Raw genomic sequence first — 27,857 nt, 5'->3', positions numbered from 1 at the left:
AAGACAAGGAAGTGGTCAGCGCGCCTGCGCCGCCCCTTCTGCGGCTCCGGCGGGTTGCGCAGGCGCACGAGTACCTTTTTGACCGTAAACATCCTGCCGATTTGAACCAAGGATTTGGGCGGCCGGAAGAGCCGCGCCGTAACGGCAGCCATCTTGTTTGTTTGAGTGAATCGGAAAGGAGGCGGCGGCCGTGGCGGTGGCGGGAGCAACTCCGAGGCTACACCGCACAAGGGCTCCCCCTTTCCCCGCCCCCTCCCCCGACCCTTTTCCCCCTCCCCGGGCCACCCGCCCCTCCCAGCTCCCCGCAGAGACACAGGTAAGCGACCCGGCCGATCCCTTCTCGGGGCTCCGGCTCCCTCCCCCGTGCTCTTCCCCGCCGTGCTGCTAGAGGGGCGCGGGCTCCGCGGCCCGGAGTTGCGGTGAGAGGCGGCCGGCGCGGCGCCCCCGCATGCTGCCAGCTCCGGAGCAGCGCCCAGCTCCCCGGCGCGCCCGGGCCCCTGCGTCCCGGGTCCGCCCTCGCCTGGGGTCCTCCCTGCCCGGGCCGTGCTCCGCGCCTGCTGAGTTACTAATGGTTCCGCTGCATTCCACGGCCCACAAAGCCCCTCCGCTGCGCGGAGGTCCGACCGCGGGAACACGGGGCTACGGGGGGAGAGGAGGGAGGTTTGAACGAGCCCGCTCTCGGACCTGGCCGCCCCCTCGGGGGGAAAATGGCTGTCTGCAAAGACGCGGGACTCAGGGCGGGAGCCGGCAGGGTGGCTCCTGGGCGGGCTGTCGCGGTGCACCGGGTGTGGGGTCCGGGGTCCGGGTCGTGCCAGGCGTGTGCTGGCCGCAGGGCTCGGGGACTCGCCAGCCTATACTGCTGTCTCCTTCAAGCCGATTTTCTCTATAGTATATATTTTTGTATGTTGGGGATCTCAGAAATGGATCAGGCTGTTTTAAAACACGACCGAGTAACATCGCTTCCAAGAACACGAGTTTAATTGGTATTCCCCTTAACTTTTCTAAACTTTTTTTTTTTTTTTAATGGTTAAGGATCGAGTGTTATAGAGAGGCTGGGTGCCTTTTTCGTGGCAGAGGAAGGCTTTGAGAATGCTCTGCCAGGATAGTGTAAGGTGACACTGTCGAGCTGTTCAACTAGACCAAGTGGCCTTCTTCAAATTTAAGAGGGAAACGCTGTAGACGATTTCTTCGTGCTCTCTGATTTGTTAAGCCGTCTTCAGCGTCCCAAAACGCGTTGGTGTTTGAATGGTTTATGGAAGTGGCTTCTGTACTTGGGCTTCTCTTTACAAAAGAAAGTTAATATTTGCTCTCGTTAAACTGTATAGGAAAAGCATTGTCACCCCCCACCCCCCAGGGTGCAAAATCCTATTAAAAAAATCAAATGCCAATGAACTGAAAGACTGCAGAGTTTTAGAAGGTTGGAAGCAACTTTTTTTTGAGAAGGTATTGATGAGGGAGCGTGTGTGCCTTGTCCAGTGTTTGAATTATTTTAGAGTTTGTATAACCAAAGTTACAGAGTTGTTTTAGGGGTGGACTCGGTGCTTTTTGTATTATGCACAAGTAAGTTGGGAATTTCTTTTCAGACTTAGCAAAGCATGCAGATTCTGAGAAATATTGTTTTATACTTGGGTAGTTGAGAAAACTAATTCTTGAGAAATACATTTTTTTTTTCATTTTATCTTAAAGGTGTGATCATACTAACTGTGCAAGTTTTTTGAGGCTACTGTTTGAATCTACTTGGGACTACATGTGTGTCATTTAATCGTCATTATCCCTAATGAATATTGCGTTCACTTTGTAGTTGATTTAGCTGAAAATCGGGGTTATGTTTTGTTATTGTTGTTAGGAGACGTAGAGAAATCTGATTATGTACCCCAGGCTGACCTTGAAGATACTCCTGCCTCAGTTTCAGGAACCCTAAGATTACAGACACCAATCCCAGGCTAAACTTCAGACATGAAATGACTTTTTAACCATTACAGATAACTAAGTAAAGAAGGAGTTAAATTTGAAATAAAACTCACTCTGTTGGTATTAGAACCAAGGAGAGTTGAGCAGTAATATGCAAGCTCCCCCCCCCCCCCCGTTTTGTTTGTTTCTTTGTTTTGTTTATATGTGTGTTTGTGACCTTCCAGGCCTCTAACAGACAACTCTATTTTTATTTGAGTTAGGTAATGTTGTTTCCCATCGTTAGCAACCTAACCTTTAGGTAGTATACTTTTCTTATTATAAAAGCACATACAGATCATAGTTGGGCATTTTGCTAACTGATAACTAATGCAAACCAGGATTATGTCTTGACTTCTAGTGTGGTAAGTTTCAGTTTTGCATCAGTAGGCCTAAGTTTTGTTTTGTTTTTTAAATATTCACATAAACGCAAAATAGTACAAAGGTGAAGAACCACTTTCCAGAGAGAACTGTTGTCACCAGATTCTTAAGTTCTCCACAGATATTTTGTGCTTATGCAAACTCCCTAAGTATACACAAATGACTACATATTCTTAGCTTTCCATAGGGGGACTTAACCAGCCACAGATTAAAAATGCTATCATACATCTTTTGTTGTTTTTCATATTTACTGTGACAGTTTTTGTTAAACCAGTGTGGGGGGGGTGTTTATAAGAACCCTTTTATCCAGCCAACCTATAGATAGATACTGGTTTTTTTCCAACATTCAGATCATGATCAGGTCATTTGGTTAGTAGAATACTACTTACTTACAGTGTGCACCTAGGTTCTTTTAGACACAAAGCTGTTGTACAATTGATATCCTAAAACAATAACTTTATATACACTGATAAGCGAAAGCCTCGTTTGACGCAGTAAAAATGGTCTAAAACCAAGCCTGCAATAATTCTGAGATGTACATATGTTCCTGTAAAATTTGAGAAGACCATTGTGCTTTGCTGTTTGTAAGAAATTGGTTCCAGGGCACACTGTGCCCCTGGCATTATAGCTCCCTCCCATACCAAGAAAAAAAAAATTCTAGACATATTTAAATTCCCTGATACACCATATTGTTTAGGGAATGATAAAAAGGATAAAAGGTGTACATGTTCACTGCTGACACACTGGTTTGGTTTGGTTTGGTTTTTCGAGACAGGGATTCTCTGTGTAGCCCTGGCTGTCCTGGAACTTACTCTGTAGACTAGGCTGGCCTTGAACTCAGAAATCCACCTGCCTCTGCCACCCAAGTGCTGGGATTAAAGGTGTGTGCTACCACTGCCCAGCTCTGACACACTTTTAAAAACTATTTCTTATTGCTTTTGGCTGAATCTAAGAATATGGACCCTTAACATTTGAAGGGGCAACTGTATATACATAGACCACATCCTTAGTATTCTAAGTTATGCTGTCAAAGCAACAAAAGCTACACTTAGGAAATACAGTTATCATGTGTACTCTTTATGTAAAATGGGCTAGGATTTAGTCATTAGGAAATTAGGCAAAACATTTGATTATATACTTAGTTCATTCCCTCTCTCTCTCTGTCTGTCTCCACACTTTCCAGTATGTCTTTAATATTGATTACTGAAATTGTAGTTTCTGTCCAGAAAGCATAAATATGTGAAAATTTCCAAAGACCTTGCCAAATTTCTCTTGAAAGGGGGTGGACTAGTTTATTCAGTCACTTTCCTAATAGATGAGTGTTGCTTGCTGCATTAGAAAAATAAAAAACATTGGTTCAAAATCATGACAAGCTCTGCTTTGGTATCAAATGCAAAGGGCTTTTGCAAGGGACAACAGAATTTAGAATCTCCAAAATCTTTACAGATTAAACAGCCGTGTTTTAAAGTTTAGATTACTGAGGGAAGGTGGTTAATGATAACTCCGATACAGGCTACAACTGAGTGACTACTTACTGGAGTTGCTCTGACTTCCTTTGGTAGAATGCTGTCCTGTTACTAATTGTTTCCCAGATTAATTTTAGTACTCCTCTGCTTTACGTATCATCTCCCACCACATGCCAAAATCTATTTAGGAATCTGCCTCTGCATAGCTGGAATGCTTTAGGCACAGTCCTCTGACGAGCAGCTGAAGTAGTTCCATAAACTACTGACACCTGTTGAAACATAGTAGTAGTTTTCATTTCTGGACTCTCTAGAATTTTTTTTTTTTACATTTTTTAAATTAAGAGATCAGTTAGTATGTCATATTTTCTTAATAAGCACTTATTTTGTAACTGTTATGGCCAACATTATTGTAGCAAGTTTTTCTCTTATTTGGAACACTGTTTGGGGGATTTTCATGTAGGACAGTGACTGCTAAGAACACATTGCCATATTGAATTCCCATAAACTCTCTAGGTTTGTTTTATAACACTATTAGTTGAGGTTTTTCTGTAACCGACTTTTTAATGCTTGAAATCTCTGAATTGCAAATGAAAGGCTCTCCATGATTATGGTGAGCATATTCTATAAAATATTAAGTGGCAAACATAACTCATGAAATATTATTTCATATACCACAGAGCATTTAACCTATTATTTTCTGTTATAATATTCATTAGTTCTCAACTTGGTATTTGTTAGAAAGGTTACAATATAATAGTTGATGATGCTTGGTTTTTTGTTTTCCTTTGAGGCAACTTTCTACTGTAAATTAATGATGCACTTGGAACATTAGACTCAGAAAATAAGAATTTCAGCATCCTTTGTTACTAAGTATTGGAAGGCGGGGAGCTGAAGCAAACCTGACTCTGTCTTGCCTGTCCCATAGGTAATATATCATTTTCCCTTTGTCTTTCCATCCCTCCAAACCTTCCCTTGTACCCCATGTTCTCCTTCAAATTCATGGCCTCTTTTTCTTTGTTTTGTATGAGTAAGAGTGTGAGTGTGTGTGTGTGTGTGTGTTCCTAAATATAAAAATAAAACCTGTTTAGTCTGTATATTACTTGTATGTTTTCAGGCCTGTCCATTTGGTTTGTTCTTCCTTGAGGAAGGCAGTTTCTCCTACTCTCAGCACTCCTTAGTTTTCTCTGGTTCTTTGTCTAGGGTTGAAGCCTCCCAAGCTTTCCCCCATCCATGTCTGCATGTCTGTGTTGTCCTTGTTTGGATCATGTTTTGGCAGACTTCTTGGTGAGACTTCATGGGTGTGGCTTCTGTGACATTTCTTGTAGACACAGTCTAATGGTAAACTTAACATTCCCTGGCTCTTAAAATCGTCCCACCACTTTTCCTCAATGACCCCTGAGCCTTGGGTAGAGGAGTTGTGTTGTAGGGGTGTCATTTAGGACTGGATCCCACTATTCTGGATTCTGAAAGTTGTGGCTTTCTGTTAATGGTTTGTTGCAAAGAGAAGTTTCTTTAATGAGGGGTGAGAACTGTATTTATCTGTGGGTCTAAGGATAATTTATTTAGACTGTAGTTAAGAATTGTGCTGGTTTAGTAAAATGACAGTTGTAGGTTCTCCAAGATCCATGACTTCACTAGCCCCAGGGACTGGCTAGGTTTCCAGTACCAGCTTGATGGATTTGATTTCCCTCTTATCGAGCACATCTTAAGCACAGCTAGAGAGCTGTGGTCACCATCAAGATTTGCATGCCACTCCTGTACCCTTAGTGTTACTGCGCCATTCTGGTCATCATTGTAGTTCAGAGGCGTTGTAGCTAGGTAGGATTGTTGGTTGCTTCTTTTTGGGTCCACTGGCCCGGCCTCCAAAGTGTATGGTGTCTTTAGCAATAGCATTTAGAATTTACCCCGGGAAGCCAAGGGCAATGGCAGTAGTCGTAATGTTTGGGGCAGTCTCTTGGACAACCGTGACCAATTTAGAAGAGAGGGGCTTGTCGTGCCTGTGTTGAGTTTTGGCAATTTTTGGCTCTTGGAGGAAGCATTGTCAGTCCAGATGGGAGATTTTTATGTAAAGTATATATGTATATTTTTACACCAACTTATGTATTATATGTAATTTTAGGTAGATAATAATATGATTCCTGATGACTTTCAGACATCCTTCTGTATTGTTTCCCTACCTCCTTCCTAATTAACCCCCACACCCCCCATATTTCCATTTCCCCCCTTCAGATCACTTACACCCCGCTATTTCCCTCTATTGCCTTCTTTTCCGTTGTTACTGTACTGATTTCAGCAGTTACTCTAGGTAATACACTTAAATCTAGGAAACACATGAGAGAAAACATTCAGTGTTTGTCTTTCTGAGTTAGCTCACTCAACAGGATCTTTGCTAGTTCTATGCCTTTACCTGCAAATTTCATTTTTCTTTGCCACAAATAATATTTTTGGTATACATGAAATTTCCTGGCTATGATTTAAAACAAAGTGTCTTTTCATCAATAGGAAGAATGGGCATGTTGTTAGTTAAAATATAAGCAAATTTTCATTTTAAAATTTGTTATTCCCTTTCATGTAAAAATAGGAAATTACAGTTACTCTGTTTTTACAGTTAATATAAAATGTTTACATATTCTCCAGCGTTCCATGTTGTTGTTTTTTTTTTTTTTTTTTTTTTTTTTTAACTTAAACCATTGTGATAAGGGTACATTTTCTTAGTGGCTTAGTGATACTAGACCCCTTTTTATGTTCTTGTTTCTCATGGGGATTTCCTTTGCTGTGAAATTTTCCTTTTGTTTGTTTTCTTTATTGGATTTTCCTCTTTTTTTTTTTTTTTTTTTTTTTTTTTTTTGTTTACTTACCGGTCTTGACAGTTCTTTACATATTCTAGATTACGTTCTAGCTAGATAATGGAGTTTTTAACTTTTTCAGTTTTAGTTCTCAGCAGTTTTTCATAAAGCAAACGATTTTAATTTAGTGAAAGCCAGTTTACAGAGTCCATTATGGACAGTGTGGTTTTGTTCCCCCCCCCAAAAAAAAAAACATAGTCCATATATTGGTACCTTTTGTCTAAAAGTGCTCTAGTTTACATTTAAGGCCGTGGCCTAATTTTTTTAGAGAGATTTTTATTCAGATGTAATTTGTTTCCTGTGCAGTTAATTGGGTTTAACGTAAAATGGCCAGATGGAATGATTTAAAGCTAAAACATTCTCTTTAGGGTTGTTGAATGTGCTACAAATTGTTCCTTTCATCTGGAGAGCAGGCAGGTTGCATGCTGATTGCACAGTAGCACCATCCACGGGTCAGATAAATGTAATTTGATTTTTTTCTTAAATAATTATTTGTGTGTAGCTTGTGAGGTTCAAATTTAGCTTTATTGGTTTTGCATTTTGTTTCTGTTCTGGATTGGTGTGTTGACTCATTCATCTTTCCAGTCCATTTTGTAGCAGGATTTATCATTCTGCCTTTGACTTGTTTCTGCATCTCTGTGAAAAACCAGTTTGGAGATACATGGCTGTATCTGAGTTTTCTGTTTGGTTGCAATGATCCCTATGTGTATCTTTCTGCCAGTTCCATGGTGGACGTACAGTTCTGTTGTAAGGTGTAAAGCTGAATGAATGGGCTTGTCCTTTCTGTTATATTCTTTATTTTTGAAGTCGTTCTAGCTTTTCTGTCTGCTTTGCTGCTCCCTATTAATTTTAGAATAATCTTACCTATGGTTCTTAAATACACTGTTTTGCTCATTGTGTTAAAGTATCCTTGAAACCATATGTAATCTTATTGTACTGCCTAGCAACCATGCTTCAGAACTTCCACTGTAGAGAAGAGCGGGTTCGCTTATCAGCAGTAGCTCAAACTTAATAAGTAACTGACTGGTCTTCAGTGGGTGAGTGGCTAAGTAGACTGTAGCTTCTCTCCTCTCCCAGTGTTCCTTAGCAATAAAGGGACTGTACTAGGAATAAGTAGCGAGGTGAGTGGATCTCAGCAACATTGTGCTGAACCGAAAGAAAGCCCATTCTGTGTGACTTATTGTCAATGTGTTTATATGAAAATATCAAAATGAAATTTATTTGCCATATTATTTGCATAGGGGCCAGGGGTAGGCGAGTCAGTTGTCTGGGAAAACGGTTGGGTGTCTCGTTTATAGTGTTGAGTACACTTGTACACACTCGGCATGATGACGTAGAGAAGCACACTAAGCCAGTGTCGCTCGCTGTCTTAGTTTACAGGATATCACTATTGAATCAGCTGTTTGTGAATCTATAATCCTTCCAAAGTTAAAAGGCCAAAACTATTCATAGTCTGTTAAAGGTATACTTTTTATTTCTTAAAAGTGGGCCTCTGGTATTTCAAAAAAGGGCACAAAATTCATTTGACAAAAAAAGATGGGGCTTAACATCCTCTGTGAAGGGGAGAATTAAATAACATAAACAAAAGTGTTAGTGTAATAAAAAGTTAGATCTGATGGGTCCCACCTGTCCAGGGGGCCTGTCCGGCTCACCTCAGCAGATGTGTTGCTGCCTGGACAGAGTGCCTGGCTTAGACTTGGAGGTTTGGGTTTTGTGTTTTTGTTTTTCTTTTGTGATACTAGGGATTAAGCCCAAGGCCTCATACATGTTAGGCTTAAACATTTCTTTCCATGTAGATACTGGCCAATGAGCAGAATTATGTCTGCCATCAGTAATTAGATTAGAAACAGGATTTAATACTTGGTTGGACTTAGAATAAGAGATTTTTGATGACAGTCTTTAAAATAGCAATTCATAAAAGCAGTTTGACCCCTGCCTCTTTTTCCTATTTGCCTTAATTCTTGGCAGTGGGCCTTGCCCTCATACTAAAATAATAGGATTATTATTTGTAATAATGCTTACTATGTTTTCAGGCTCTTTATATTCTCATACTCAATGTAAGAAACTAGTGTTTTCATATTTTCTACATATCTTAATAAATAATTCATTCCTCATATGAAACGTAATATTTTTTTCTCTCCAGGTTTCTTCTTGTTTCATAGCAAATAAGAAAAATGTTCTACGCACATTTTGTCCTCAGTAAACGAGGGCCTCTGGCCAAAATTTGGCTGGCGGCCCATTGGGACAAGAAGCTAACGAAAGCCCATGTGTTTGAGTGTAACTTGGAGAGCAGTGTGGAGAGTATCATCTCACCTAAGGTAGGTGTGCTGCTGGTGAGTTTATGTACTCGTGTGTGAAGTGGAACTTGTAAAACAGTTGCAACTGTGTATGAGAAGCAAGAAAAGCCCATAGGTAGATTCTCTATTTTTCTTTCATTATTTTAATTTTTACCATTCAAGATAATAATGATCATAATGTATAGACTGATTGAAAAATACTCTTTAGAATCGCCAGCTTCACCCACATTGGTATTGATGCTTAAAGAGTTGATCGTTCCTGTAGGAAGCGTGAGGGATCTGGACGGTAATGAGCATGAGCACAGGCTTGTTCTTAAACGTGGTGAGGAAACATCTGATTTTAGGTGAGGGGTATGAGGCTACAGTTTGCATTTGTTCTGTAGACATTTGGTTGCTTTTAGGATTTAAACAGCTCATGGATTTTAGTGGGATTGAAGGTATTTCTTCATACCCTTCCTAGGACAGTTCTAATTCGAAATTTTTAGCAACATGAAAACGTTGACAGCTAAGAAATAATATCAATAACCATATCACCTAGAGAATCCTTTCATAGTGTTTGCTTTTCTGCTAGAATATTGTAGGTGAATTATGTTGTACACGGTATTAATATATTGTCTAAATAAGTGAGTTATATTGCCTTGCAGTTGGCTACATTCAGAAACTATATTTATAGCTCATTTAATTGTTGCATAGCACCAGGGTCCCTTATCAGCCAAATTAGAGGATTTGAAGCCAACCTCAGCGGAGGGGAAGTCATTCATAAGTTGTTGTTTGGGTTGAATGTGACTTTCCTAAGCCTTCTTCTATTGGGATAGTTTTATTATTTCTCACTTTTTGAACTCTTAATTCTGTTCCTGTGTAATATAGCCAGTAAGGACGATGGCAGCAAAATGATGCAGTTGGGCCAGGGAGTGACATGATGAGTTAAAGTGCTTGATGTGTAAGCCTAGTGGCCTGATTTCAGTTCCCTGGCATTCATATAGAATCAGACTGCGGTGGCTCTCTGATCCTGTGGCGTGGAGGGAGTTGAATAAAGGAGGAAACTCCACCTGCCCCACCACCACCACCCCCACTGAACAAAGGCTCATAGGCTAGCTATACTGGAGTTCACAACACAGAGGTAAACTAGCAGAGAGCCCTTGTTTACCTTTTAAAAAAAAAAAAAAAAAAAGACACACAGCTAGACAAACGTGGAGAGCCCCAACAGTGGTTCAGTAGGATGTTTTTCTTAAAGGATTTTTTTTTAATAAACAGTAAACAGTGCTAGAACAAATGTATCAGCATGTACAAGAGCAAATCTGAAGACAAACTTTATTTCTTGCAAAAGTAAGTTGACTCGGGGTCGTAGACCTAAAATGTGAACTATAAAACTAGAAAATAACCTATTAAGACTCAAAAAAAAGCCTATTCGTATAAAATATGCCAAAAATTTTAGAGGTTGGTTGATATGCAGAAAGCAAGTAAATATATTTAAAGGTATTTCGAGATTGTGTGATCAAATAAATAAAAGATTACAACAACTGAATGTCATCACATGTCTGTTGAAACAACCAAAATCTAAAGCCCTGGGGAACTAACTGATGGGGAGAAGATGGAACAACAGGAAACTTGCGTTTTCAGTGGAAGTGTAAATGGTTCCATTCACATACAGGTCTACGACCCCGAGTTAACTTTTGCAAGAAATAAGGTTTGTCTTCAGATTTGTTCTTGTACATGCTGATACATTTGTTCTAGCACTGTTTATTTTAAAAAGACCATCCTTTAAGAAAAACATTTGTTGCCGGGCAGTGGTGCCGCATGCCTTTAATCCCAGCACTTGGGAGGCAGAGGCAGGTGGATTTCTGAGTTCAAGGCCAGCCTGGTCTACAGAGTGAGTTCCAGGATAGCCAGGACTACACAGAGAAACCCTGTCTCGAAAAACGAAAAAAAAAAGAGAAAAAAAAAATTTATTTTTCAACTGTTAGTCACTTTGCATTGTAAGCCTGAAGATTTTTTTTTCTTGATACTTAACAAGAAGTAGCTGAAAACTTAATTTCTATATTTAAAAACAAAGAGATGTTCATAACAACTTTACTCACACTTGCCACAACATACAAAGCATTTAGGAAATCCTCAATAGATGTGTTGATAAAAACTCGCCTGTGCATTGCACTGCTCTGCAAAGGCTTCCTGCTGCAGGGCTCTGACTGCGGGACACTCCTGGAAAGGCACGGCTCTAAAGGTAGTGAAAAGATGAGGGTTGGGGCAAGAAGGCAGGATGCCTGGGCAGACCACTTAGCTGTGATGGTGAGGGCTTGGCCCTGTCCACTAAATTCCTCTAAGCTTAAAGGCACTCGAAAACTAAAGTGGGCTTTGGGTCACCTTGTGTTGCTGTATAGTTTATCAGTTACAAATGCATGCCTGTTGAGACTGACAGTGGGCCACTCCTGCTGCAGCTGGGAACTGTATGGGAAATACGTGCCTTTACTCGTGTGTGAGCAAAAGGTGTCTGAAAATGTATGTGCTTGCTGTCGCACATTGGTACAAGAGCTCTAAACAGAATTTAAAATTTTTTAAATTCAGTGTGCTATTGACTAAAGAAGGAACTGGAGAGGTTGCATTCTTTATATCCATAGATCTCAAAACTACTTAGGCTTCAAGGATAGTTGTTATAATGTGTATTGAGTACTTTGTACACTACAGAAAGCCTGAGAGATGAGAGCGTGCTAAGAGATGTCGGCAGTTTGGCATTAAAGAGAACTGTTGGACCGCACAAATGACTCACTTAACATTTGAAATCATTTCTTTGCGGGTCGTTACTAGCTTTTATATGGTATGAAGCTATTTTGACCTGGGAGCTGACCTGAAACTGATGCACATTTCATGCTGAGGGAGGAAGTGTCTATTTGTTGAGGTTGGGGTTGTTCCACCTTATCTGGGAGCTTTTATGGACTTTCCTAACTCCTCCCATTAGAAGAGCCAGACCAGGTCCCCTTTGTTTAGCATACAACCTGTGGCCTACTCACTGTATTTACATCCTTCTGCTTGAAAGCATGTCCTGCCTCATTTTACCTACTCTGAACCAAACTACATTTGGAAGCACTACATTTGGAAGTTGCTAATTGTAGACATGGAAAGGTGCTGTCATTCTTTCTGTGTCCTAGATTTGATTAGATTTGTTATCATTTGAGATGTCTAAAAGTTTACAGTAGCAAATTTATTGGTTTTGCTTTAATCACTTAAGATGATCATAAATACAGAGACTAGATTGCAGATGGGGTCCTAGACAGATGCAGCATGCACATAAAATGAACATAATTTTAAGCATACCTTTTAATGAGTGTGTTTTTACCATAGAATTGGGAAACTTAAGTTTGTGGTATGATTTGAAGAAGTATCTGGGGAACTCTTTAGTTTATATCTTTTATTCTTTGAATTATTTTTTTTCTTGTAGCCAGGAAAGTTTTGAATATTTCTGTTTTGGTCATTAATACTGTGTCTGCTTAGGTCATTGTTGTGTCTTCTGATCTAGTAATAGAAAGTAATGAACAGTGCTTAACAAAAGAAAAAGTGTTAAAGTGACAATCCAAGACAGATCTAATTGGTCTGTAGCTCAGAGATGACCCAAAGCCTTAGCTCATTGACACGTGTCCTTGTGCGCGTCCTTGTGCGCCATCACGCCTTGTCTCCACACAGCAGGAAAGGGAGAAGGACAAAGACATTCTGTTATTTTGAAAGTCTTTCTCAGAACTTCGCTGGCCAACCACACCCTTCTTTCTCAGTTGACTGAAGTATACCTGGTCAGTTTTGACACACAGGTCTGAAATTATCTTTTTTTAAAGGCCAAAAGTGTTTGCTTCTGAAACAAACTCATAATCTTTGATGTGCTGATGGTAACGTCGGTGGGAAGATCTGCTTCATAGTACCTTTATGTCTTAAGAGAATTTATGAATTACTGTTGTTCAATCTGTGTTAGGGGCGTCCCACAAAACTGATGTGTAGTGAATGGTAAGGTGCACATATTTATTAACCAACTTTAAACCACCCAGAAAATAAGAAAAAGCAAAAGGTTCTTATGAATAGCACAGGGTATGCACTTTAAAGTACACTTACGTCCTACGTCTAATGTTTAAAGGCAATGAATTTAATACTCCTGTCTCACTCAGGTGAAGATGGCGCTGCGGACATCAGGACACCTCCTCCTGGGTGTAGTCCGCATCTATCACAGGAAAGCCAAATACCTCCTCGCAGACTGTAATGAAGCGTTTATTAAAATAAAGATGGCTTTTCGGCCAGGTATTGTACCTTTCTTTGATTTTTAACCTGTGAGGTTTCCCATACCACGGTGGAAACTGCTAATTGTGTGTTGTAGATAGGTGTGATTTATTTTCATAGCATCACTTCATAGGGAACTGTTTCCATTCTTAGACTAGCTGTTCAGCCTAGTCTCAGCAATGTACAACAGCCGAGTCCTCAGAGCGGAAATGCTGAAAACTGTTGGTATGTGATGAATTATCAAAGGTGGCTCAGAAAATGTGACTGGAGGGGGACTGGGTGTTTTTTTTCCTTGAACAGTCTTAATGTACTTTTAAAATCACATGCACTTTTAATTCTGAGACATCATTTATTTAATGGTCTTTGTCATGTCATTGTTACTGTTTTGCTTAGGGTTAGGTTTGTTCTAGAATTGGATTCTACTGACCAAAGTAAATAGTATCTGGATATTCATCTGAACTCACATTCTACAATTTTAACATTGATGAAACGTTGCCGTTTTCAATATCAGAATGTGGGCTGGGGTTAGCCGAGTGGGCAAGTGCACAGAGGCAAACAGGAGGGTCTGAGGTCAGTCTCCAGTGCCCATGGAAAAGGTTAGGAATGCTGGACCCTGCCTCCAATTCTTATTGTAGGGTGGAGGAGATGGCCTCATCCCAGGGGCTCTCTGACCATGTAGCCGTGCAGAATCTGTGAGGTATATGTTGAGGGAGATGATCCTATCTCAGCAACAATAGCAACAACTTTGGCTTGAGGCTACATTGTAATACTTTTATTTTAATACATGACAGTAATCTACCTACTATTTTTGTCTAATAACGTGTATTTATTACATATAGCATGCTAAACACTAGTTAATATATCATGGAAAATGTTGAACATAGCTAAGATAACCAACTCCTATCCTGGGGAGATGACTTAGTTATTACTTTTGTTCTGTAAACATGAAGGGCATGAGTCTTGCCACCTACATTATGCGAAAACAAAAACGGGCTTCAGTGGCATCTGTAACCCCAGTGCTGGGGAAGAAGAAGCAATCCTGTGGACTTTTTACAGCTAGTCCAGCTTCATTGTTGAGTTTCAAGTGCAGTGAGACCCTGTGTCAAGAAAGTATCAAGCAGTTGGAAAAGTTCCCTGACCTAGACCTCTGGCTTCCACACTGCTCACAAGGAGAACACAATTAGAATAAGAAAGTTTATATTTATTCTACTTCTTTGTAACCACTGATACTACCCCTGACTAACTTCATGGTAAAAAGTAGAAGACTAACAATGTTTGATTTTTGGTTTGCTGTTTGAAAAACTTAGCTTACAGCATATTCAGTGCCTGCACTACTGTTGTAGAACAAGGGCCGTGGCTCATGCTAACATGACAGCAGACAAAGGCGTGCTTTCCTCTGGAGATACAGATACTTTGCATGTACTACCTCTGACCCACGTGGAACTTACGCAGCTAGGCCTTCAAGTGTCATCTCTCTTTTCCAGGTGTTGTCGATCTACCTGAGGAAAATCGGGAAGCGGCTTATAATGCCATTACTTTACCTGAGGAATTTCACGATTTTGACCAGCCACTGCCAGACTTAGAGTATGTCTTTGTCTCTCCTCCCTTCTCACTCCCTTCCTCTTTTAGATTGTTTAGATTGCATTTCTGACCTCCAGTTTTGTTTCCTTAGAGTATTTGATACTAAGGTACCAGCTATCTGAAACACATATACTTTGATTTAGGTGTATGTTAGTTATAAGGTGTACAATTTCGGAAATGTTTTTTTCTCTGAGAAAATCATGTGGGTATCAGCTTCTAACACAGCTACAATTTGAGAAGAGTGATAGACTTAGGCAAGGTTCATGTAGCTGAAGACTTGTCTGGGTCTACTCTTTACATGGTGCTGTTAGGAAGCTTGGGACTTGTTTCAAGATTTTTTTCCAGAGCTATATATTACAGTTATTCAAACTACTGAAAGCTTCAATTAAAAAAAAATACATATATATGATGACTTACATTATCCCGTAAAGAATACAAAAGTGTCATTGTTTAAAACACACATTTAAGAGGAAAAAGTTACATGGTGATGATTGTTTTGGTAGAGAACTATTGTATGTTCCTCCTTCCTTCTCGGCTCATTAAAACCTAGCGATTATGACATGATGGCAGATGTGACTATACCTTACCTTACCAAGTCTTTGGGCACACAGTTGACAGCCAGCCTATTGATTTACCACTCTGGTCAGTGTGAACTTGGGAGAGTTGCATCTAAAAATGAGGCAGACTAAAGTTTCATGAAGTAGCCAACTTTATTCAAAGCATCCAACAGTTTAGACTGAGGGTTAAGAGTCAACTGGCTTAGTGTGATAATGTAAGCCTTTAATTCTAGCACTGGGGATGCAGAGTCAGGCATATCTTTGAGTTCGGGGACAGCCAGGGCTGTCAGAGAAACCCTGTCTTCCCCCAAAAAAGTCTAATCACAAGGAAAGGCTATATAGGCAAAAATACACTTTTCCATAGAGGTACATGAATAAAACTAGCTCAAGTAAAGTCCTATCTGCTATACCTGAGAGGAGCACAGAAACGCATTCCAAGAATAATTCATTGTTTTGAAGAAACTAAGGTCAAAACAAGGCTCTTGTCTTACTTGCGTGGAGTTTTCTCACAAGGTCTCAAGTCTCACTAGTTAGCTTAGGCTGCCTTAGAACTCAACTGTGTCAACCAGACTGGCCTCAAACGCCTCTGCCTCTGAGTGCTGGATTAAAGGTGTGCACACCACCATCTATCACAAGAAATGCCAGTGATTCTTAATAGATGCTGTTAGCATTTAAATGACCCACTTGATTCCTCTACATTTTAGCTTTCTTCTTTTTGGTTGAGGGCTACATGAAGTCTACAGACTGCATTTGGTTGATCTATCCAATAAATACCAGTCTTTAGAATTCTAGCTCTGCATCTCTTTCCATCTGTTGATCATTGTTTCTGCATTTGCCAGTGGTGTTCTCATCGGTGTTTAGCATTATGTTCTCAAATTATATGAGAGAAGGTCGTTTGTTAGTAAATGAACAAGTTTCAGAAACACTAGGGAAAGTTAGCGTTCATACAGATCACCTAGCTTACAATCTCTAAGTCTTTATCAAATTACCTTAGGTAATGGTTTTAATGTATGATATTTTCTTTCCTGTCGTTAATGACTTTAAATTTCTAAATACAAATTAAATTTGGATTATATTAATTTTTAGTATTAATATTTAATAAAGTATTAAACTTTTCAAAGGGGGATTATCTAGATGAAATTAGGGTACTTTGTGAAACTTTATTTGTTTCAATTTCTTTTAAAGTGACATTGACGTGGCCCAGCAGTTCAGCCTGAACCAGAGCAGAGTAGAAGAGATAACCATGAGAGAAGAAGTTGGAAACATCAGTATCCTACAGGAAAATGATTTCGGTAAAAGCAAATTGCTAGTCATTAGTTATGTTTTAATTATATTGTTACATTGTCAGGAATTACAAAGAACACTAGGGATACATTTCTTCCCCTGAGGACAGAAAAACTGAATGTGTCTGGTTTGTGCTATTGTCTGTCAGACATCTTTTCAATTACTGTACCAGAGTTGGGGTTCTTATTCCTCCTGCTCGCTGTGCAGTGAGAGAACCTGTTATTTGAAGTTGTGTGGAAAGTTCAAGCACTATAGTAATGTTTACTTTTGAACTAGCCATTTTGGAACAGTTGGTTGTATTACTATAAACATTATTCAAAACCTTAAGTGGTCAAATTGGCACTAAATTACATTCATTTATGCACAGCAGCACTTTCTGTTAAAGTTGAAGTCTGTGAATGTTAATTGTGCATGCTTAGTTTACCTCATGCAATCTGATTTTTGTTAGTCATTTCCCGGAGGTACAAAGTTTACATCAGATATTTTAATATTTGCCACCAAATAAGGTTTCAGGAAGCAATACAGCATCATAGTTGTGATAAAATAACAACTGTTGTAAGATAACAGTAGCATTTCAGCTAATGACATATTTAATGTGTTGAGGTGACTTCGGGATGGACGACCGTGAAATACTGAGAGAAGGCAGTGCTTTTGAGGATGACGACATGTTAGTGAGCAGCAGCGCTTCCAACCTCCTCCTGGAGCCTGAGCAGAGCTCCAGCAGCCTGAATGAAAAGGTTAATCATCTAGAGTATGAAGACCAGTACAAAGACGATAACTTTGGAGAAGGAAATGATGGCGGTATACTAGGTGGGTTGTTGTGCTTTGCTTCAGAATAGTCACTAACTCTGGGTGCTTAGCCAGGTGCCTGGACAGTATATGAATGGGGGTCAGTGGTCTCACACTTCCTAGAAAAGTAGCCAAAAACGTTGAGCTTTGTGTACATGTTTTTAATCTGAGTTTGAGTTTCACTAGCTGTTCAGGCTGCTGTGTTTGGTATCTAATAAGTAGATTTCGGGTGGAGGATCAAGACAGGCATTCACCTGTAGACAGAGGTGGCTTCAGACTCACAGAGATCCACTTGCCTCTATTTCCTGAGTGCTGGAATTAAAGTCATGTGTTACCACACCCTAATATAAGTAGATAGATTGTTTTGGAAGTATGACTTAAAAGTAATAGGCAGAATTTTTTTCAGATACTAAGTGTTTCTGCTTCTATAAACTACCTTGAAAGAAATAAATTGAATATGGATTTAAATGTAATCCCCTTAAACCTAATGCTATTTTTCCCTGGATTACTTAATGTGATTATAGTATTTCTTTTTAACTGTTTTTAACTGTTATGTTTTCTATTTCAGATGACAAACTTATAAGTAATAATGATGGTGGCATCTTCGATGATCCCCCTGCCTTGTCTGAGGCAGGAGTCATGTTGCCAGAGCAGCCTGCACATGATGATATGGATGAAGATGACAATGGCTCATGTGAGCATTTGATGTTTGGGGATCTTGGAGTTGGTGGCATAGCAGTCACAAAGCAGATGCTAACAGAACTACCTCCTGGTAGCTGTCAGCACTCTTGACTGGCTTGGTTAAGGATTGATTGCCAGTTCTTGGTTTACAGTGTTCTGTGCTCTGTGCTGTTCCTCTCATTTGTACATTGGAGTTACGCTCTGCAGGGGCTGCCTGGCAAATACATCAGTAGTTTTCTTCAAACCCTTGGGTTGGTTCTACTTCCTGGAAGGGACTTTTTTCTCCATTTGTAGAGTTTACATGCTATACCTAAGCCTGTTACAACCATGTTGCTTTTACAGTGGGTGGGCCTGATAGCCCTGACTCTGTGGATCCTGTTGAACCGATGCCAACTATGACTGATCAGACAACACTCGTCCCAAATGAGGAAGAAGCTTTCGCATTGGAGCCCATTGATATAACTGGTGAGCAAATAGATTTCAGTTTGTAGAACATGAGGTCCTAGGTGTTTTCTTTCTCTGCTGTTGAAGATAAGCTCCTTGCTCATACATTATCACAGTCGTCACTCTGTCCATTATAATTTGATGTCTGGTAGAAGAGCTCTACACAGGGAGCTGCAAGGTGTAAAATTACAGGACAGGCTTTCTGTAACTGTCTTAGTCCTTGGGAGTCCTAACATACTAACAACAGTAATCTTGGAATCAGCGAGATGGCTCAGTGGGTAAAGATGTTTCTCAGCAGGCCTGAGGATCTGAGTTCCTTCAGTCCCAGTGCCCCACGTGGTGGAAAAGGAGAAGCAGTGCCCCCAAGTTGTCCTCCGGCCTGCACGTGTGCCCTACACACATACATGATACCTCTTTATATAATGTCGGTGTTTTCTGTGGAGAGAATTCTAGTCAGTAAGAATGATAGCTCACTTTGGGAGAAGGGAAGGCACTGTAGCTGGAGGACATTTATGAAGACAGACCCATCTTTTTATGTTTTTAACCTTGTGAATGCTTTTTTATGAAACCTGGGCTAATGTGTGACAGAGTGAGATTGAATCAATCCCAGAAGTCTCTGCAGATGCAGGCACTGCACTCACTTTCCAAAGTGGTATGAACAAGAAGCAAACAGCTGAGATATGTCAGGATGTGTTTCCAGACCCTGATTGACCCTGGGCTTCTTCCCCTTGATCAAGCAGCTCTGGATAGCTCTTACTTACAAATCATAACTAGTACAGTTACTATAGTACTGGGACCGTTTCTAGGCAACTTAGAGTCTACTTTACACACTGAGTATTTTATAACTCATATAAATAGTTGGCCTATTACAAACAAGATTTTTTTTTATTTTGTTAGTTTGTTTAGAAGTTAGTTTTTTTTTCATAGTCATAGTTTAAAATATTAGAAGTAGCCAGACATGCTGACACATGCCTTAAATTCCATCACCTGGGAGGCAGGAGCAGGTAGATCTCTGACTTTGTGGCTAGACTGGTCTATATATCAAGTACCCTGACTGTCTCAAAAACAAAAACAAAAACAAAAAAAAAAAAAAACCCTCAGAACTTAGCCAGTCACTAACAGATGATCAGTCCTGAAAACATGTATATATACAAGTACCATTATATAGACTGAGCAGGTTATATTTTATGTGTGCACACACGGAGTAACAAAAGGAAGCTATGAATTTAAAGGAAGAAGAAAGCACATGGGGAGGGGTGGGGGAAATGGTGTAATTCTCAAAAAGCAGAGATTTAATTAAAAGATAAATAAGCATGCTTTTAAAAGAATGTCAGAACTTGAGTCTGACAAGTGTGCTATTTGTACCGTTTACAGAATAAAGTTATGTGGACTTCAAGGTATTGACCCTTGAATTATTTTACCTACTTTATAGTAAAAATCTGTGGACTTACTTATGCATTCAGCAAAATTTCTATTGAATATCTCTGTTGTAAATAATGCTTGAAAAACATCAGTTTATACATACTGTCCTTATGAAGGGCTTGCTCCTCAGCTCTGTGTCTAGAAAGGCAGAGGATAGATAACTCCAGCCCAAGATGAGGTGTTCTGTGTTGGCCTCTGAGGAAAATGACCTGATATATTCTTTTATTCTAGTCAAAGAAACAAAAGCCAAGAGGAAGAGGAAACTGATTGTTGACAGTGTCAAAGAATTGGATAGTAAGACAATTAGAGCCCAACTTAGTGATTATTCTGATATTGTTACTACTCTGGACCTGGCTCCTCCTACCAAGAAGCTAATGATGTGGAAAGAGACGGGAGGAGTGGAGAAGCTGTTCTCCTTACCAGCGCAGCCACTATGGAATAACCGACTACTGAAGGTAGTGCAGTTGGCAGAGATTATTTTTGTGTGCATTTTGTCTTCTAGAAACAATGATTTCTAAAACCTTTGCTTAGATCATTTTTGTTTTAGATATGCGGTTCTTTGCTTCCTTACATCAAGCATGCTGGGTGCTGCCTTACGTAGGTACTGATGGGATGGCTTCCCAGCTGTAGAATGCCATTGTGGAGAATACTACACAGCTCTACAGTCTTGATGTGCACTGGTGGCTTCAGAGCTTCAGGGCGGCGTGCTTCCAGTGCTTCCACTAGCAGTTAGCCCTGCTGCTCCTGCAGTAGAATCCTGGCTCTATGGAAATGCCCACCACACCCTTAAATACATACTAGTTAGCAGTTTTAAGCTCATTTGAGTCCCAAACTATTATAAACTGCATGGCACCTGCTCCTGGATATGGTGCTGTTAGATTTATGAGCTAAAATGTGCAGAGAAACAGCTGTTTTCCTCTGCAATACTCAAAAGCAGCAAGGTTATGGTGGCTGCTCTTTAATAGAAACACTGTCAGATAGTTTTGAAGAATGCCCCTAAAAATGTTTATGCTTTGGAAAGATATATTTTATGAGTGGCACAACCACTGGTCATATGCCTGTGTTTATATAAATAGTCCCTCATATACGCATCTAAACTTACTGTGCTTGTCTCACAAAAGAAAAAAGAAAAACTTGAATGTAGAAGAACTAGCTCATATACCTATATTAAAATGTCGTGATAAACCCTGTTTATATGAATGTAGGCTGATAAAAATCTAAAATTAGTCTTTGTTTCAGTAGATTCATTATTCTTTTTCTAGGCAAAAATTTTAAAATTGAGGAAAACCAGTTCTGCAAATGTAGCTGTTTATAGTTCAAAATATGAGGTGCTCTTCATCCGTGAAATAATCATGTATTTGACATGCTTGTTAATAGTAAGAATATGTTATGTGGTGTTGTGTAAGATTTCACATAGTGGTTAAACCATGTGAAGACAAGTATGATGTAAACTATTGAGTACTGTGACAGGTTGAGTGTTCATTTTATCAATGAAAATAACTACAGGCAAATAAATTGGAAACCTTGAAGCTTAATAGATACTGTTTTCCACTTTCTGAATGGCTGAAATTACAATTTGAACACTTATTTTTCAAAACAAATGTGAGACTGGGAGGTAAAAATGGTAAAATGTGCATATGCTGCGTACTGATTACAAGCTGTGCTAAAGCATCCCTCAGTGAGAACAGAGAGTAGACGGTGAGTCTTCCGCTCCGTGGCTCTAGAGTTGATGCTGGCCTTATGTTTTGGCAGCTCTTTACACGCTGCCTTACTCCACTTGTACCAGAAGACCTTAGGAAAAGAAGGAAAGGAGGAGAGGCAGATAATCTGGATGAGTTCCTCAAAGAGTTTGAGAATCCAGAGGTTCCCAGAGAGGAGCAGCAGCCGCAACAGCAGCAGCCGCAGCCGCAGCGAGATGTCATTGGTTAGTTCTCCTGGGGGCTCCTAGATGAAATTTGAAATGTCTTAAACTTCACCTTTGTGCTGTCTGAGCAGCAGTGCTCTGGGATGGAGGGGTGTGCTCTGTTTGGAGGCATGGTGATGCATGAGTCTGCTCGCCTTGCTGGATTGGAAACTCTTCTTCAGAAAGCTGTAGGACTCAGCTTACTGGATTGATAATTAAAGGCATGTATGTCTGCACAGGACTGGAGAGTGAACCACTCTTAATACTTCTCCCCAGCTGCTATACTTGCAGTATCTTTGTGCTTTACCGGCTTTCTTCATTAGGGAAAGTAACTTTAGCTGGGTCTTAATATACCAATTTTAAAAGCAGATTGTTCCAAAATACTGTTGAAAGCTAAATTCTTTTCTTGTGATAATTGCAGATGAGCCCATTATAGAAGAGCCAAGCCGTCTTCAGGACTCAGTGATGGAGACCAGCAGAACAAACATAGAAGAGTCCACCATGCCCCCACCACCCCCTCAAGGAGTTAAGCGAAAAGCCGGGCAAATAGACCCAGAGCCTGCGATACCTGTAAGTGAAAAAAAAATTGGAAGAGAGTCATGCAGTTGGTTGCAAGAGGCATTCATTTAAGGAGTATGATTTGGGAGGTTCTTGGTTTAGGCAGAGAATAGCAAGAAGTGGGTTTGGAACAATAACAATAGAATTTAGGAGCACAGTCTTTGTCATATGTGGGAAAGGATATTAATGCACTCAGCATACTTCTTGGCTTTTTGTGAATAGTCTCGCTTCAGAGTGGTCCAAAATGAGTGACCTTAATTTGTGGGGTCAGTGGTTCTAAACTGTGCTGGTTTATATGAAAAGTATTACATCTCTCAAGTACTGGGCGAGTTATTAAATGATTAATATATACTTAACTGATAACCAGTAAAGCAATACCAGACTTTGGCTACCAATGAGTCCTGATAAAATAGAAAAACTAGTTTAGAATGAAGCCATTGCATCTGGTTTAGGACTTCCAGTTTTAAGTCTGTGGAGTAAAGGGAAAGCGGGCCTTTTGTGATACTAGGGTCCTGTTTCAGTCCTCATCAAAAGCTACTGACAGGACAGCTGATGGCCAGCCTGGAGAAGTTCTCTGTGCCCTGTGGTAGAAAGGACTTTGAGTGAGAGCTCTTCCTTAGACAGGTCAGGACCAGGAGCTGCAACACTGTTCTTCTTAAAGACTGTAATGCTCTCGAATATTTACCTAAAACTCAAAATGAAATAGTACAAACAAACTCAGGCAACAGTGTCCTTTCCATGTTACCTGCTGCTGAGTCCAAAGGTCTTTCTGAAGGAGCGTGGAGTGGGTAGTAAGTTACTGTGAGGAAGGAGCGTGGAGTGGGTAGTAAGTTACTGTGAGGAAGGAGCGTGGAGTGGGTAGTAAGTTACTGTGAGGAAGGAGCGTGGAGTGGGTAGTAAGTTACTGTGAGGAAGGAGCGTGGAGTGGGTAGTAAGTTACTGTGAGGAAGGAGCGTGGAGTGGGTAGTAAGTTACTGTACTGAAGGAGCGTGGAGTGGATAGTAAGTTACTGTGAGGAAGGAGTGTGGAGTGGATAGTAAGTTACTGTGATGAAGGAGCGTGGAGTGGATAGTAAGTTACTGTGATGAAGGAGCGTGGAGTGGGTAGTAAGTTACTGTGATGAAGGAGCGTGGAGTGGGTAGTAAGTTACTGTGATGAAGGAGCGTGGAGTGGGTAGTAAGTTACTGTGAGGAAGGAGCGTGGAGTGGGTAGTAAGTTACTGTAATAGCTTTAAAGTAGCTGACATGATCCTGCATTCTAGAGAAGCTACCATTAAACCTGCATCTCAAATTTTGTTCTTTTATTGTTTAAGCCACAGCAGGTAGAGCAAATGGAAATACCACCAGTAGAACTTCCCCCAGAAGAGCCTCCAAATATCTGTCAGCTGATCCCCGAGTTAGAGCTTCTACCAGAGAAGGAGAAGGAGAAGGAGAAAGAGAAGGAAGAGGAGGAAGAGGAGGAGGTAAGAAAAGATCTTCAGTCATAAAAATTCCCGGGCCTGACTTCCTATTTGAGCTAAGCCTATGTTGGGTATCTGGTCAATGGAAAGTGGTCCTGCGGTGACTGATGAGCCAGGGTGGGTTGGGACTGGGTGGGGGGAGGGGACTGGGAGGAGAGAGTAGCTATGACCAGGATTTAAAATGAATAAAGTAAATTATTAAAAATAAATAAAAGTTTAAAAAAATAAAAATTAGACTAAATTCTTAGTGTAGTGAATCATCAAATTTTGTGCTGTTGTAATTCCATGTTTCCCTCCAAAGAAAGGTGAGGACTGCCCATACAGATTGTTGCTAGGCGTCTGAATTGTTTATGGCTACATCTTATTATCTTGTGGTCAGTAGTCAATTCTTACTGCTATTAAAGCCAGCCTCTGGTCTAACCTGCCTGTAGCCTGGAAATCAAATAGCCAGACATACTCCATTTGTCTGAGTTTTGGTTTAGTTTTAATTAAACCAGAGTAAGAGCTGGCTCGTGTGAAGTGGAGCTTGGAGCACTGGTGCTTCTTACAGAATGGAGATGCTTTACTGCTCCCCTTTTCCCCCTGAGCTATGTTAAGGTCCTTTTCTAAAGTTTTTATCTGGCTTATTTCTGAATCATTGAGACAGAGTAACTTAACTCCTCATTTGACATTTTTATCGTGTATGTATCTATTTAAACCTTTGCCTTTAAATTTTTTTCCAGATAACTAAATGAAATTGTTAAAATTGTTTCTCAAGCCTGTTGTTTATATATTGAATATAGTTTTACTAACAGCCACTTGCTTCTAGTTATCTTCATATCAGTGACAGAAGTAGATGCTTTCCTTTCATGTAATGTTACACTATTTTAAACTGAAATTTAGTTTCCCAACTGTTAGATTATGCTGTTATCTCAGATTTTATTGTGAATCAGTATTAAAACACTATTGCTGTTCTAGGTGAAGCTGCTGACTGCTAGCTTTTCTTAGAGCATGCTGTGTAATAGCAGTGTTTCTGGACAACATAGCTCCTATCCCATACCTTAGGGTTCAAAAAGCCATTTGGACAGTTAGGGTAAGATAAAGCATATATGAATAGTTAACAGTGTGCATCGTTTAATATGGAAACAATCCAGGTTGCTCAGATAGAAAGCAGACTCTTTGGTACTAGTCAGTGATGACATTGGATATCATACTACAAAGTTAGCATCCAATATTAATTAACCTTTCCCAGTATCTAAATTGGCATTATCCAGTGTTGCCCATCATAGTGTTTTGCTGTGTTTTATTTACAGCTGTATATAATTGAAAGAAACATTATGCTTAATGTGGTTTGAGTCCTAACACAAGGTTCTTAACTAAGAGACCTGCAACAATCAGTGTTTTATAACTTGTAGACTGTTGCAGAGTCATTATGTACAAGTGTTTGCTGACAAGAGCTATCCTTTGTGATCAAAGTTCATAGCAGATGGCAAATGATTTTGAAAAAGCAAGATGGCAGTTTTCTGTCAAGTCTGATTGTTAATCCAAAGGTTTCTGGATATGGGGAAGTAGTCATTTCAGCAGGCAGTTTTTTCAATTCTGGTGACCATTTATTCAGGATGAAGATGCTTCAGGGGGTGATCAGGATCAAGAAGAAAGGAGGTGGAACAAAAGGACTCAGCAGATGCTGCATGGTCTTCAGGTACGCTAGCATTGTCTACACAGAGTTCGTTCCCAGAAAGCACCTTGGAGCATGCCCTTGTGCACATTTCTCCAGGGCTACACTGTTTTAAAGTATCTTAATTACATACATGAAGTGTAAGCCACAAGTAAACTTAGAGCATCTAGGGTGCATAGCCATAGTTATCCTATAAAACAGACCTGTGGTGCTGTGGTTCAGAGCACACCTGTGTATGGACATTTCTATCTTCTGTTTGATGAGCAAAGGTAATGTCCTAAGTTATAGAGTGCCAGATGTCAGTAACCTCAGCTCAAGCACCCATGAAATTTCTGGCAATTTCCTTTATTTCTTCAAGGAATGGTTGATGCTTAGGGTTTGGGATGTAGCCAGGGCTAGTTTGATTGTGGTTTTGTTTTCACTTTAAAATCTGCTAGGTGTTTGGCTTTTGCTATGTCACATCTATATTGTAGCAACTTCGCTTACTTCTTGGACTTTTTATGTCTTTAGATAATGTTGTGGCCCTTTACCTCATTAGCTAGCGTGGTGATTACTTGCATGACTACATGAATGTCCAGTCCCCGTTCCAGCTAAATGGGGCTTACTTTTACTAGTGCCGGAATTGCATCATCCAGTTACTACTGTATTGTGTGAATTACATGAATTCATCTGCTTTGTTTTGTTTTATTTCAGCGAGCTCTTGCTAAAACTGGAGCAGAGTCTATCAGTTTGCTTGAGCTATGTCGAAACACAAACCGAAAGCAGGCAGCAGCAAAGTTCTACAGCTTTTTGGTTCTTAAAAAGCAGCAAGCCATCGAGCTCACACAGGAAGAGCCGTACAGTGACATCATTGCAACACCGGGACCAAGGTTCCATATTATCTGAGGAGCTAGATGCGTTAGAGCTAGTGTTAACTCACTAGTACATACAAATTGCCCCCATGTGTCGGGCACTGAAACCCTTTAAGGAAGTTTTTAGATTTTTGTTTGTACAAAATCTTTGCCTTTTCTTTCTTCATTTTTTTCCCCCAGTGTTTCTAATTTTGTCGACCATCTTTTAAGGGAAACTGCTTATTTGGGTTGGGTTTGTATTCCTGGAGAAGACAGTACCCCAAGAACCCAGAAGACTTTTAACAGTTCAGAACAGATGTGTGCAATATTGGTGCATGTAAGAATATGGAGTAACAGTCAAAAGTCGCCATTTTTATCTTGGTTTTCCATTACTATGTTGAAAAGGAAAACTTGCCTAGGAAAATGCCTGACACTTTAAGAACTGTGGTTTGAGTCCCTTGACAGGAAGAGAAAACTGTCTTCCCATCAGTGAAACCAACAGTCTGGTTAACCACTGTACCTAGGGATAGTGTGTGAAGCATCGTGCTTGTCTTCTTGATCATGTTTTAAAGGAAGTCCATAATGAGCAAGAATTTGTAAGTTTGTGCTGACTGATCCTCTTCTACTCTTCCGTTCTGAAATCATTCCGTGATTCTTAGGAACTCTGACGCTAGTGCAGCTCAGAATGATCAGACTTCTACAGTGGCGTGACTCCTCGGGGGCTGCAGATCACTTTCTCAAAAGTGTTTGGATGTTTGCTTGAGTAATGAGATCATGAAAATAGAAATTCCCCTGCCTGCCGAAGGGCAAACCAATGAGAAACTACAGCAGATTGACTTAAGCAAACAGTGCTGTAAAAACCGATGGCTTCTCTGATATTTATTATAAATGTTAGTACTCATCTTTGTCCGATGCTGCACACTCCTGTATTTGAAACTTATTTTAATAACTTTGCAACTGTAATCCTGTATCAGTTTCCTATCATTTAAATGGAGAAAAACATCCTAATAAAGGCTTTATTATTAACAGACCAGATAGCACCAGAAATTATGGAACTATATAAATATGAAAACGTGTTCACTTTGTAGGACAAAATCATGTTGAAAGTTCTAGCATAAGTGTTGGCACTTTTATGGGGGGGAAATCAGTTTTAAAACTAAGACTTCCATGTATACCCAGTAATTTAAAATTATGTGAAATATTTTAAATTTGTGAACTCCTAATTACTATTTTAATGATTCAGTTCCTGAGAATGGTAATTGTATACAATTGCTCTTGCCGTTTTCTTTTCAATACGAACGTGCCTGTAAACCATGGATATCCCCTTTGTAAAAAGACACTGTAGATAATTGAATGTTTGATTATAGAAAGGTCATTAGTTTCTTGTTACACATTTTGTTAGTCCGGTTTGTGTCGCTTATTGGGTTTAATATTGTTCTTGAAAATAGTCAATGCTATGTTATGTATAACTTTTCTAATAAAAGTTGTGTTTCAAGCTGTA

At 40.0% G+C, this 27,857-nt stretch overlaps 1 protein-coding gene across 2 annotated transcripts; it reads left to right on the top strand.

Moving 5' to 3' along the window:
* Nucleotides 1-72: 72 nt before the first annotated feature.
* On the top strand, nucleotides 73-27,857 carry Rad21 (RAD21 cohesin complex component). 2 transcript variants are annotated; one of them, XM_076911351.1, is made up of 15 exons: nucleotides 99-316; nucleotides 4,585-4,719; nucleotides 8,784-8,958; nucleotides 13,083-13,212; nucleotides 14,676-14,775; nucleotides 16,515-16,621; nucleotides 17,217-17,423; nucleotides 17,971-18,096; nucleotides 18,426-18,548; nucleotides 20,181-20,404; nucleotides 21,702-21,873; nucleotides 22,274-22,422; nucleotides 23,723-23,872; nucleotides 25,467-25,550; nucleotides 26,220-27,857. In XM_076911351.1, the coding sequence occupies exons 3-15, from the start codon at nucleotides 8,815-8,817 to the stop codon at nucleotides 26,409-26,411; spliced, it is 1,908 nt and encodes a 635-aa protein (XP_076767466.1). In that variant the 5' UTR covers nucleotides 99-316; nucleotides 4,585-4,719; nucleotides 8,784-8,814; the 3' UTR covers nucleotides 26,412-27,857. The 2 variants fall into 2 exon arrangements, with proteins under 2 accessions (XP_034372394.1, XP_076767466.1); XM_034516503.1 differs by lacking the exon at nucleotides 4,585-4,719 and having other exon boundaries at nucleotides 73-316.

The sequence above is a fragment of the Arvicanthis niloticus genome, chromosome 13, assembly GCF_011762505.2.
Source record: "Arvicanthis niloticus isolate mArvNil1 chromosome 13, mArvNil1.pat.X, whole genome shotgun sequence".
Taxonomy (NCBI): Eukaryota; Metazoa; Chordata; class Mammalia; order Rodentia; family Muridae; genus Arvicanthis; species Arvicanthis niloticus.
This window is presented reverse-complemented; position numbering and strand designations above follow the sequence as displayed.